Source organism: Trachurus japonicus, chromosome 19 (assembly GCF_045865225.1).
Source record: "Trachurus japonicus isolate A0001 chromosome 19, Traja_1.0".
Taxonomy (NCBI): domain Eukaryota; kingdom Metazoa; phylum Chordata; class Actinopteri; order Carangiformes; family Carangidae; genus Trachurus; species Trachurus japonicus.
In genome coordinates, this window is record NC_140925.1 from 6,085,278 (window position 1) to 6,099,303 (window position 14,026).

At 42.1% G+C, this 14,026-nt stretch overlaps 1 protein-coding gene across 1 annotated transcript in view; it reads right to left on the reverse strand.

The window, feature by feature from the left end:
* myo1d (myosin 1D) overlaps positions 1-14,026 on the reverse strand; it is a 110,798-nt gene that overhangs the window by 30,518 nt on the left and 66,254 nt on the right. The window contains exons 17-20 of the mRNA XM_085761561.1: positions 8,895-9,118; positions 8,150-8,288; positions 6,492-6,596; positions 6,281-6,394 (exon numbers count right to left, since the gene is read on the reverse strand). Of these exons, the coding sequence (XP_085617687.1) occupies positions 6,281-6,394; positions 6,492-6,596; positions 8,150-8,288; positions 8,895-9,118 (582 nt within the window). The remainder of the gene's footprint in view (positions 1-6,280; positions 6,395-6,491; positions 6,597-8,149; positions 8,289-8,894; positions 9,119-14,026) is intronic.

A 14,026-nucleotide genomic window follows, 5' to 3' on the forward strand; every position in this document is an offset into this window, starting at 1 on the left:
GTGTGCGATCCATACAGTATCAGTGTTGAGGCATGTTATTGTGTCATGCCATGAATTCCTGATGAATTGCCCCCCTCCTTTGACACTCACTGATCATTTGTTCCCAAGATTCAGCTTCTCATTTGTGAGGATTTTCTAATTTTCTTTTGCTTGTGTGACAATAATCAGCTAGAGGATTGTCTTTTATAAGAATTTGGTCCTAAGATGCCAGAGGTTTCACATGTGTCAACCTGACACAATGCACTGAGTCCACAACAAATTTCCCCTGTGGGACATTCTATTCTATTCTATTCTATTCTATTCTATTCTATTCTATTCTATTCTATTCTATTCTATTCTATTCTATTCTTTATCAATACTTTAGGCACACCTAAATATGATTAAATAAAAAACTGATGAAGAGGAGCTGGTGGTTATTTTTAAAGCAGCAGGTTTGCGCTGAAGGACAACTTGTTGCTGATGTTTGGTTTCCATTTATAAATGCCACGCTGCCAAACAGTGAGTGTATACATTCAGTAAAAGCACTGAAGACTAGTGTACAGTGTGCGGAGGTTGAAAACATGCAGTTAGGACCACGGTGGTTTTCTGCTAAGTGCTCTCTGGTCTGGTCTGATCCACTCTTCACTCTGTGGTTTGTCATGAAGCAGCAGGTTCTCCCAGTTTATTCTTATGGGAGCAACTTATTGGTTATATAACGCGTCCCAGCAGCCCTGCAAAGACAGGAAGGGGCGGTAGCGGCGGCGGTGGTGATGGTGGTGGTGGGGGCAAAAGCAGCAAGAGAAAAGTCTTGAGGCTCTGTGATTAAATGAATATAATATAATCAGCTTAGCTGTGCAGCCATTCATGTTGGGAGGCTGTGAGGGCAACGGTGCGACGGACACTAATGTTTATGGGGCATAAATATAAAATAAAAAGTAAAAAAAAACTCCCCCCTCCCTGCAAGTTTCCTCTGAGATGCATGAATATATTAACACTATTGCAATATACTGTATGCTTCATCACATCCTGATCCTGATGTCATGCATTAACAGATTTGCATAATCTGAGAGCTACTTTCAGAGAACAGACACTTCGTCTCCTTCACCACTTATCGAAGTACAATATGCTGCTGCTGCTGCTGCTGCTGCTGCTGCTGCTGCTGCACATGCAAACCGTTCATTTGAGTGTGCAACATAAACAGAGTCTATATGGCCACCACTGCAGCTGCTGCTGTGGGTGGTGGATGGTTGTGGAGAAAAAAACAAAACAAAGGGGAAGTGAAGAGATCAATGGATGAATGAAGATAAAAAAAAGAAGAGAGAAGGAACGTGAGGAGAACCAGAGCCGGAGGGATCTCTCACACACACACACACACACACACACACACACACACACACACACACACACACACAAAGCCTCAGCGGAGGAAGAGTGCACATACAGGAGACCGATTTGTGCACATGCCTGAACGACACCAGACATCAGCTGATCTGCCCTGCCGCTCGGTATCCATGACAACACTGTCTCCTGGGAAGTTGGCATGACAACAACGGGAAGAGAGAAGCGGCAGCAGCAGCAGCAGAGGGAGAGGGAGAGGGCGAGAGAGGAGAGAGAAGAGGGGGGAGTGGAGGGAGGAGGTGAGGGTGGGGGGAGTGAGACGAGACTAAGATAGGGAGAGGGGAGAGGTGGGTGGGTGGAGGGGGTGGGAGGCAGGAACAGAATGAAAAGAGGATGGATGGAAAATGGAAGGTGAACAGGAGAGAAAAGATGGTGAAAAACAGTGAGATGACTCACTTGTGCAAGAAAAAAAAAGAAAAAAGGAAAAATAAAGGACATTTCACCGTTTTCCCTCCCGGTATCAGAGAAACACGGCATAATGATCTCACTACTGCAGCACCGGGGCTTTAACTGGTGGATAAATCCTGGGGCCAGACTCTGGTCGGCTCTAATAAAGCAGCAGTGGCCATGTGTCAGCGAGGCCGTTCCCCCGCTGCTGCCCTGCAGGGCCGGCAGTAAAGACCCGGTACAGGAGGAAGCTGTGGCGTTAGCCTATCAGTGCTAATCAAGAATGAGCTAACTGCTTTCCCCTCTGTTTGACCTTCTCCAATCAATAGCTGCACGTCACGCCGCTGTGGCTCTGCTGCCGACATCTCTCTCTCTCTCTCTGTCACCCGCCTTTACACTTTTGCACCTTGACCAATTCACTCTCCCTTGCAGCTTGACATTTACTGCAGTAAAGAGGGTCTGGTGTTATGGATGTAGCAGAGCAGCAGCTACAATCACTCTTAATGATGTTGAATAAAAAGATGAATGGACTTTACACAACCACAGCTATTAGTTCAAACACGGAGGGAGTGATGCAATTCATTACTTTTCATCTTTTAACCAAACATCCAAAGAAAAGACCCAAAACACAACATATTTGTCTGTCACATTATTTAAAGATTTACCAGTGTTCACGAGAGCTTCAGGTGCAGCTGGGAAATCTGAAACTCTGAGATGATGCCTTGTTGGTTTGGTCCCTCTCATGGGATTTGTCAGCAATGAGACATAACGAGATAAAGCCGGTGTTCATCCTTTAGAGTCCATGTTCCAGGGGATCATGATTTTATCATCACAGCTCCACTTATAAACCTCCTCAAGCACTAGCAATTTCTTCAAATCATTTATATTTGATTATCCACAACCACGTGCTCTGTAGTGTTTCTACAGGCACTTTGTTTTTGTCGTTTTATATATTCAAGTTGAAAAGACCAAGACCAAAACCGAATACTGGTCAATGATTATTTTATGACTTTTTATGACATTATCTTCCTATATTGGATCAATTACTGTACATCTGCCACTACCACAATGACTCCATTTACATATGAGAATTATATCAAATCATGCTCCAATCAGGCCCAGTTGAACATACTATTATTTCAAAAAGAGGATATAAATCTACAGCTTCAGTTTTTATTGGGGACTATTTTCAGACGTGGATTAATACACTTCTACTTGTGAGTATTTGCACCAACTGGGCGGAGTCAAAACTAACTACACTGTGTGTTTTCACTGTAATGAGGAAAAATAGTTTTTGGACAACGAGACTCAGACCAATGAGATTCTTTGAGGCGTCTGACCCACATTTCATTGTTTCCTTTGCTCTTTTCATGGGATTTATTGACAGTAACAAAGACTCTGACTTATTCTTCAAGAGCTTAAACATTTCAGTAATAAAAAAAAATAGTAATTTCGTCAAAGGGGATTAAAAATCCACTGGTTCTGCTGTGTGTGTGTGTGTGCGGCTCAGTGTGGAGTGTATTACTGCTGCTGTGTCACTGTCAGGGTGTGAAAGCTGTAAGCCATACTGCGTGGCCCCTTGTCCTGCTACAACGCTGCTGGCTGCCCATATGCCTTGTGTGTGGGACTGAGCCTCATCCATCAGCTGTGTGTGTGTGGTGTGTATGTGTGTGTGTGTGTGTGTGTGTGGTGTGCGTGTGTGTGAGTCTGTGAATGAACAATAACTAAAACTCTGCTCAGCTCCTGCTGCTCTCCCTCTCTGCCACCATCTGTCTAAACTCCGTCTCCCTGTTTCACTTCCAGATGCAGCTCTGACACCGGCTCTGGGTGTCCGTCTCCGTCTCCAGGCTCTCTAATTCCCTCCTGTCATTTTTTGTCAGATCGAACACCGGGATGTCTTGTCGACAATTGTCGCAGTTGTCACCGGCACTGCACACCGGCTCGGTATCTCACTCATTTTTTTACCCAGACGACGGGGCGTGTCCGACCGCCGCCTCGCAGATTAATGGGATTACACATTCACTTCCTGTCTCGTTCCTGCCTCACCTACAAGGTCAGAGGTGCAGTGAGCTGCAGAGGCAACGTTGCAGAGGCAACGTGTGCGTCACAGCAGAGGAGAAAAACCATCCGTTTACATGTTTATTAAACGCTGCTTTGCCTTTTTCATCATTAAAGGAACAGTTCAACATTTTGGGAAGTTATTTGAGTCCAATAACAGAGAAAGAACAATTTATCTGTAGCAGGTTTATGGGTAATAACTAAAAACTCATAATGCACATTTTATGCACAGGAGTCGTATTATATTACCCTTTCTGCTGCTAACAGCCTCTCATCCCTCTGAGATATACTGATATGTTCATTTACTGTAATGAACTCCCATTGCTCTACTTCAGACCGCTCACCGTTAAGACACACTCCACAGAAGAATTTCACATTAAAAGCCTATCAGCCATAAACATATTACCTGGAAATGAACTTCATCGATATTAGCTTGATGTTAATCACGAAAAAGCTAAAATGGAAGCAAAAACACTATGAATAAATAAATAAATAAATAAATAACAGGGCCAGCAGCAGGAGAGGGGAGGAGGAAATTACACAGCTGGAAATTGCTGCTGTGGAAAAGTGCAATCGACTGAATTTACCGTGTCAAGCTGTTATAACAAATGTCACCACCCTTGAAAATGTTTATCAGCAAACAGCCTTGGGGTCAGTTAGCTTAGCTTAGCTTAGCATAAGGCCTGGGAACAGGGGAAGCAGCTAGCCTGGCTCTGTCTAAAGCTAACTAACCACAGGAGGACAAACTGTTCCTGAGTCATAAAAACACAAACAGAAGCCTTTGTGCCTAAATTGTGTGAAAAAACAACAAGTCCCCCATGAAGTCAACACACACAGGACACATTTACCATGGAAACAGGCTCATGTGCTGAGTGTGTGCAGCAGTGTTAATAGGCCTATCACAGCCTGAATATGAATTAAACGCAGCCAATTGTGGAGCTGAACGCCGGGCTGTGCATGTTGACATGCTGCCACAGGAAAAAAAACAAAAAAAAACAGGCTAATGGGAAATCAGAGATGATGGCATCACCTCGGCCACAGCTGTTGTTTATTATTTGGCTGCCACGTACAGCAGAGTGTAAACAGGGACTGTAGGCTAAACCTCAACCAGACCAGCAACAGTCAGCATCATTACTGATGTCTCACTGCTGTATAGAGTCAATATTTCCAATAGAAAGCCACAAGTAGGCCTTCAGCTAATGATTATTTTCATTCTGATGGATGTGTTGATGTTTTTTCATCTGTAAAATGTCATAAAATTGTGAATGAGCCCTTGATCTGCTGAATTAACTGTTCAAAATCCAAAAATATGGAAATAATGATGAGACAAAACAGGAAAAATAAACAAATCCTCACATTTAAGAAGCAGAAACCTGTATTTGCCTGTTATATGTCTTTAATAGTCGGCTAATTATCTAAATAACTCACCGTAAATGTCTTTATTTCATTATTGCTTTATTGATCCTACTCAGGGATCAATAAATGCAACTTATCATTTCAGTGGCAGCGTACACATGAAAACTGAAAAACAGAAAGTCTGTATGTTGTGCTATTATACACATATACGTATATGAAGTACATGTGTCTGAGCATTAAATTTCTGTCTTTTATTTATGTCTTGACAAATACATGTGTGTTTATCTATCAGATTTATCTTTTGAATTATTATTATTATTATTATTATTATTATTATGTATTAGAGGATATTCCTTGTTATATATGTTAAATATATTGAGTAAAACTCTGAGTTCTTATCGTTTGTTTCTCACCTCTGGTGAAACAAACCCTAAAAATGAGTGATTGCACCTAAATGATGGTTATAAATAAATAATTTCTAGCCGCGTCTTGTTGATAAAGACGTAGTTGACAAGGAGGATTTGCAACAATTAGATCAAAGTCATTGAGATAAACACAACGTTTGTGCATATTTTCTTATTTTTAGAATAATTTATTAACCTGATTCATCTCAAAAACACCTTGAAGTGTCTTTGTGTACAACTAAACCAAACTTCCCTGAATTCTTATCATCATCTCCAATAAAATTTTAATCAAGGCAAATAAACAGAAGCTCATGATGGGTGACGTCTGTTTATTCCCCTCATTCATCTTTAATATTTCTATATAAATATGAAACCCACTCAAATCTGGTTCAATCAACAGGAAACAACTGTGCGCTAATCTGATCTGCAGCTTTTTACTGTGACGGTTCTTCCATCCTGAGTGGATCGCTCTCATTGTGACTCACGCTGCGCAGCCACACATGACGCATCGTTTTATGGATCTGCATCAACAACATGAGCCAATATGTGTGTGTGTGTGTGTTTGTGTTTGTGTGGGAGCTCGTTGGAAATCTGCATTAAGAGGCCGTTACCTCTGGGTCTAATGAGCCGCCCTCTGTTTACCGCCCTTGTGTTTGCAATAAAGAAAAGGCCGTTAGAGGGGACAGGAAGTGTCTTACGTTGTAGAGGGGGATGCTCTTCATGGGCTTGTACTGCTTCAGGGGGTCCATCTTGTACAGGTGGCGGTCGGTGATGAGCACGGCCCGGTCCTCCGCCTTGTGGAAACGGTTGATCTGGGAAACACAAAACTCTTCGTTAGCCGCACCAAAACACACCACACACTTCATTCAGTTCATTTAATTTCATGTAAACACACTAGTCGTCCTCTACCTTGCGCACGTTGCACGAGAACAGAACCCGCATGAATTTGTCTTTCCGCTGCAGCTCGCTGGAGACGAGCGTGAACGACGAAGCTGTGTCAGGACTGTCCCGCTTCTGCAAGAAAAAAAAACCCACACACACACACACACACATTGATCCTGTTTAAACACTTCAGCTCCATTTAACATATTCACAGAAATCTCTGGTGCTGATCGGGTTCACACGAGGTCGGTGAAAAGGAACGTACATCTTATCCACATTCTCATAAATCAAGGCAATAAACCTAATTTATGTTGGTAGGGAGAAAATTATGAATCACATAACGAACCAAATTTACTGCCAACACAGTTTTTTTTAATGAATAAATCGCCTGGATCCAACGTAATTAAAGTGAGAACAGTCACAGCACTCATGTCTAACTCTGGCTTAACCAACCAATCAACCACAGTCCAGTCCAGAATATATAAGTGGTCTTCACTGCACGGTTATTAACTGTTCCTGCTTCCTCTGCAGTCTCCAAATCAAACGTGCTGTTTAATACCAGTTACTGAGTAACAGTGCTGCATTACAGTCTTTTAAAATATAATAGTTAATAGTCAGGCTTCTTATACATTCACACTGTTTTGTTTGTCTGATTCTTTTAAAACAATTTCCACTATCAATTACAGATGAAATTAAGTCTTGACTGACGCCACAAGAGAAGATCATTCATGAATGTCAACAAAATAGACATGACTCTAGCTACTGCTATTCATAATTACTTAACATAAGTTAATATGATACAAATTCTCACATTTGAGAAGCGAAAACCTACAAGAATTCAATATATTTGCTAGTTATATGACTTTAATTGTCTAAATAACTAGTAGTAAATGTTTTTATTCCCTAATTGCTTTATTGATCTTACTCAGCGATCAATAAATGCAATTAATCATTTCAGTGGCAGCGTAAACATGAAAACTGTGAAACTGAAACACATACATTTGAAGTACATGGGTCTGTGTCTTTCATTTCTGTCTTGTATTTATACTTTTACATACTGTAAATGTGTTTACGGTACTTCTCAGTTTTTGTCTTTTGAGTTATAATTATGTATTAGAGGTTTTTCCTTGTTATAAATATATTGAGTAAAGCTCCGAGTATCGTTTGTTTCTCACCTCTGGCGAAACAAACCCCCAAAATGAGTGAGTGCAATAGTCATGATTTTAGCTACTGTTATTCATAATTACTTAACATAAGTTAATATGATACTGGGCCAGGTATCAAGACATGACGCCAGGTACCATACCATGTTTTCTAAAGTATTTACACATTTTTCTGAATAATTTTCCACTTAAAGATGCAAAAGTTTTAAAAAGTTCTATCTGAGCATGAACAACTGTAACAAAAAACTTTAGTGTAAAAATGATCACAATTTAGTTTTATAGGCAAGACTGAATAGCAGCAGGCAACAATATTAGACGCTACAGATGTGTTTTTCTTGGTATAATGTTTAAAATATATTTTGTGATTGAATACTCAGACCTGATATGGATTTGGAGACGCCATTCTAGTGTTTTGTAAGATTTTGTCTGGTCTTTTCCAGTGTGTAAAGCCACATATATCATTATTATTATTACTCATTTTATTCTCTTACTCCGCCCACCATCACCATCACAGCTACTCACCAGATAGTTTCCTTCCCAGGCTCTTTGTAGGCCCAAGTCTGCCCTCTGGCCCTTGAGGGCCTCCAGGCAGGCCACCTTGGCCCTCACCTGCAGGGTCTCCTCTGGAGAGAGGCCTTTGATCAGAGTCCATGCCCACCACCTGGAGGTAAACACACACACACACAAAGAGAAAACTAAAGGATGGAGGGAAAACAGGTTTCTCCTGCACAATAGTAGGTGCAGTGTGTCTACAGTGGAGCCCAGCTGTTCTGCTCTTATTGGCCTTTCACTCAAACATCCTGACAGCCAACATCATTAACCAGGAAGGCTATTTTCTAACCATGCCCGGTTTCAGAAAAAAAAACACACAACAAACAAACAGGCGTGGGGATGAAAGGCAGTGATGAGGCTTTGATGGAGGAAGAAAAATCAATGCCCAGTGTGAGCCCTAGGCAGAAGGAAACGTGTGTAAGCTGCTTCAAATGGACTCATCTGGATTTAAAACAACACATGAGCCCGTGTGTCGTCTCCTGCTGCCCTTCCACTTTTAGTTCAGCCAATTTTAGGAAAGCCATTTGTTTCAAAAAGACAGTGATTTGAAAAAAAAAAAAAAACGTTCAGTCTGAAATGATTGTTCCTTTGTGTCTGTTTAGAGTCGCATAATTGAAAATGCACGATACATAAGCCTCCTCTATTATAGGAGCCACTTGAATCTTGAAACAGCAGCAGTTAATGATAAAAACGCTGTTAAACGGAGCCTGAGTACCTGTTGTAGATGCTCCTGAGGGCCTCTTCAAACTTGCGCAGGACTTTGGGGGGTGTCGGCCACTTCACGTGGCGGCCGTAGTCCTTCATGGACCGCACGTTCTTGAAGCGGCGGTTCACCTCGCGGATGTAGGACTTGACTTTGTAGCGGCGGTAGGCCTGGAGGATGACGAGGGCCGCTCGCATCCGCCGGTAACGCATCCTGGCTATGGTGCCTCTCCACACCTGCAGACACCAGACAGGACCATGTCATCGCAATTAAAACAAAACATCATAATAAAAGATTCAGAATGAGGTCTTGGCTTTGTTCAGGTACAAAACTGAAAAAACGTCCCATAATGCAATTAAGGATTTCCATTTATTCTGTCTGGTAAACGCCAATACATTTCAAATAATAACTTTAAACACAAGTTAAAAAGCAAATTCTCAAAGCAGAAGCATGTTGGTCACAATATTTTGTCATCATCAGACACATAATTGAATTTTAAATCAGAAACAGACGTGTGGAAAATCAACCTGAATCCAAAATGTATCATTTAATAAAACAAAGCAGATCAAAAATAGACTGAAACCAACAATATCAATCTCATTTTTCCATCTGAGGTCTCTGTATAACAATATGTGTAGTGGCCCTTTAAGCAGACAAGGAACTTTACTAATGCAGGAGGGATTATGGGACGTTTAAAAAAAACCTGCAGGATCTAGATCTGATTTATTCAGTAGAACATCCACCACTTCTCCCTGGGCTATTTTTAGGCTTTTATGCCCTGGTAGTAAAAAAAAAAAAAAAGAAAAGAAACGTGACCATAACGAGGTACAACCCCTGCATTAAAGTTTGAATCATGAGGAGGACGGTGGCTGCGATATAAATACAGCTGATATATATCAAGGTGTAATCTCCACAGCAGCCATTTTTTCTCTCCCCCAATTCACAAGCGTTTTATTTTATTTCTCTTCATTAGAATTCACTTTACACATATTTACTATGTTTACTTGTTACACATCGGTGCTTGTTGTGTTTGAACAGAGCGGATTCAGACAGAAACAGGGTCTAAAATAAGAACCCCCCTGTAACCAAACATAGGCTGAATGGCTATCCGACCCTCTACCATGAATAATAGATGGAAGTGGGACCCTGGGGAGCCATAACTCCTCATCCACCCTCACTAAAAATCACCGCCATATGCTCCCCCCTTTTACTGTATACTCACTCTCTCACACGCCCTCTCAATTATTTACCCATTTATTTGTCTGCACTGCACTGCACTGTACCTAAATAATACTAAATAATAACCAGGTAACACGAGTGCAGGCGGTGGCACAAACCCCCGACAGTGACAAATTAAAGCTCCGTTTGTTAGAGTCCTGCACACTCCTGGATATCATCGCACTGTAATGCACCGTAATCACGGAGATCATGAATATTTAATCTGTCGAAGTGTGTGTGTGGGGGGGTGAGGGGGAGGCCCACGGCAAAGAAAAAGGATTTCTGACATTTGCATATATTAAAACTGTGGAGGAGGGAGGTGGTTTTCACCTGATGAGACTTGGCGGTGTAGTAAGAGGATAAGTCACGCTCCAGTGGAAGATGGGAGCGGCAGGTTAATTCACGCCATCCCAAAACTAAACCACACCAGCTGCAAGTTTGTTTTTTGTTTTTTTAAACTTTCTGTGTATGTTAAATATCTTTTTTTTCTCCAACTGAAGGAATGTGCAGCCTCTTCTGTTGATGTAGTTCAAGCTGGGACTTACTGTATCTGAACAGAGGAAGAAGAAGCTGATTCACTGTGAGATCAATGAAGCGAGGGCCGGCCTGTCATCTAATCATCATCATCATCATCATCATCAGACAGACTGGCCGGCCGCTCTGGTCACGCAGAGTTTCTCAGAAATTAAAGCTTTAATTTCAAAAATTTTCAAGCCCTCATGTTTATGTAATCGCGTGTTATGTCCGATAAGCCCAGATCAGCCCCACCAGGCCAAAAAATAAATAAATAAAAAAAACTAGAAGAGAAATCTGTCACCGGGACGTCGACTGATAAAGACCAAAAGCTACTGACCTGGTTTTAGTGTATTTTTAGTTCATTGTTACGTGTGCAGAGCTGATTCTGTCGCGTCTGTTGCGGCTTAAAGATCGTGAAACGCTGACACGACATGTTTAAATCACCTGTTGTGAATAATAAATATATTAAATAAACAATCCGTCCACTCGGGGGACTGAAATAGCTTCTGTCTAACTGTTGTGTGTTTCTGTTCGTCCTAAACGACGACCTCGTCCTGCACGCTGCTGCTGCTGCTGCTGCTGCTCCGTCTCTGATACATAATGCATGAGAGTGAGAAAAAAGAAAGAAGGAGAAGAAGCAGCAACTACATATTCATCGCTAATCGACCTCTGTGATGACTCTCCCACATGCTCATGGGTGACAGCGGTGGGAGGCATGAATGGGTTTCACCTACTGCCCCCCCACAACAACCACTCCTCACCCCACTGCAGCTGATGTAGTTGTCACCGTGAACAAGGTTAAGAGTTTTTTCCCTTTTATTCAAACTCAGCCTGTATTCAGAGCGTTACGGTAAATTATGCAGAGTTTTCCAGAGCAGGAACTGGATCAAACATTATTGTAAAAAAAAATGGCCCCAGAGTAAATGTGAGAGTATAACTGAATTTAAATTGGAGTTTAAACCTTTAAAAAAACAAGTGAATTATGTAAAATTATGTAGGAATGTCTGATTGTATTATTATTTTTTTCACTTAAAGACATACACTAATGTATATTTGAGTGCTTGACTCTCTCTTTTAAAGCACATGAGGCCAAAGTTGGTTTTCATTTATATCATATTATTTGGTTTTTCTGTTTTTTTGCACGTTAAAAATATAACAATATCATTATGAATCCTAATGAAAAATGTTCGAGTTCATGCTTTAAGAGGATTTTCCATTTGGACTGTGCTCCTTCATAGTATCAATGGTATCATCAGTACATTAGTTATTGATCTGCTCACCTCGACCTGACACGAAAATGCATTTTAAGCCACGTTACAGCAGATGTGGTCCACTTCTTCTCCATTAGTTCACAGAGCTACAGTAAATCCTGCTTTGTGTGACACATAATCACAATAATACGTGCTTGTCGTATCTGGCTTGAATTTGGATAATTGACCTCAGGGTTAAAAGCCACAAACATTTAAAGACAAACAAATAAAATCCTGTTTGTTCACAAAAGGCATTTTGTTTGTTTAATTTTCTGTTGCGTTTCCTTAATTACATTGTTTACTTCCTGAAAAACAATGTCCTCCTTGTGTTTTTTCTTTAAGCCTCTAAAGATATTTCCTTTTTGGTTGTGAGGTATGGACAGGTACTGATCTATCCTCCTCTCTCTGATTCTTCTATTTCTATATTTTTCTCACTCGTTTGCACTCGTTTGGTGGATTTTTCACATACATTGTTGATTTATTTTCAGGGGACTGTATCAGACGTGTCTGCTGTAACTTTGCTGCTGGGGAATTAAATCTTTTCTTTCGCAGAGATCTTATCTGTGAAAACCAACTGTCTCTTGCACACACACACACACACACACACACACACACACACACACACACACACACACACACACACACACACACAGTGTCTGCCCATATGTGCACATGAGATACACTAAGCATGAGAGCACAAAGTGGCCAAATCTGATTTTCAGTGGGAGTTTAGTTAAGATGTTGCCTGACTAATATCCACATGGCACAGCTGCCTCTGCCAGATCAACAACTGTGTTTATCTGAGCTACAAATCACTGATTATGTTGTAAATGACTGTGCGGTGGGGGGGTTGGGGAGTTGGAGGGCTTGGGGGGGGTGGGAGGCAAAAAAAAAAATACGACCATAAGTCAACAATGAGTCAGTGACGAGCAGCAGACATAAACTGTCTCCTCTGTCTTTGGAGCCTCATTAAGGTGTGTGACAGGTGGAAAGTGTCGAGAGGTTAGAGTTACGACGGGGCCGCGCCGACACAAACACACCATAAACACGTTTTTTTTTTCTCTCCTCCCTTGCTCCTCAAACAGCCTGGCTGCGATGGCGGTGGCGAGCTGATGAAGACGACACTCGGGGGAGATAGTGGATAAATCAGGGCCAATAACAAGGCCCCTGACGGTCTGCCCCCTCGCTCTCCTGGCCAATAAAGCCATCTGATCATCCTTTTAGAGACTGTGCCATCATGGAGTCGGCCCCCTCGCCGCCATCGCTGCCGCCGCCGCCGCGCTCCGGGGCCCTGGATTTACGAGCTCATCAAAGCCAGATTGGGGATCTTTCTCGTTGCAACAAAGCAGGACAGATTGCTGGGAGGGGGCTGTCCGCTTTGAAACGCAGACTGGGTATAAAAAGGGCAACTGGTGCTGGAGCTGGAGGGTTTCAGACATAACTCTCTACTGAGTGTCGTTAAAACCCTCCTGTTGTCCTCCTGGGTCAAGGAAGGAAGGAAGGAAGGAAGGAAGGATGAAGGGAAAGAAGGAAGGAAGGAAGGAAGGAAGGAAGGAAGGAAGGAAAGACGGATGGAGGGAGGGAGGGAAGGAAGGAAGGAAGGAAGGAAGGGAAAAAGGAATGAAAGATAGATGGAGGGAGGGAACAGATTGGGTCAAAAAGGAAGGAAGAAGTAAGGACGAAGGGAAGGAATGAAGGAAGGAAGGAAGAGAGGGAGGAAGGAAGGATGAAGGGAAGGAAGGAAGAAAGGAAGGAAGGAAGGAAGGAAGGAAGGAAGGAACGAAGGAAGGAAGGAAGGAAGGAAGGACAAAGGGAAAGAAGGAAGGGAAAAAGGAATAAAAGATAGAAGGGGGAGGGAACAGATTGGGTCAAAAAGGAAGGAAGAAGTAAGGACGAAGGGAAGGAAGGAAGGAAGGGAGGGAGGGAGGGAGGGAACAGATTTGTTCAAGGAAGGAGAAGAAGGAAGGAAGGAAGGGAAAATGGATTGTGGAAAGAAGGAATGGAAAAAGGAAGGAAAGAAAGATGGAGGGAGGGAACAGATTGGGTCAATTGGGTCAAAAAGGAAGGAAGAAGTAAGGACGAAGGGAAGGAAGGGATGAAGGAAGGAAGGGAGGGAAGGAGGGAACAGATTTGTTCAAGGAAGGAGAAGAAGGAAGGAAG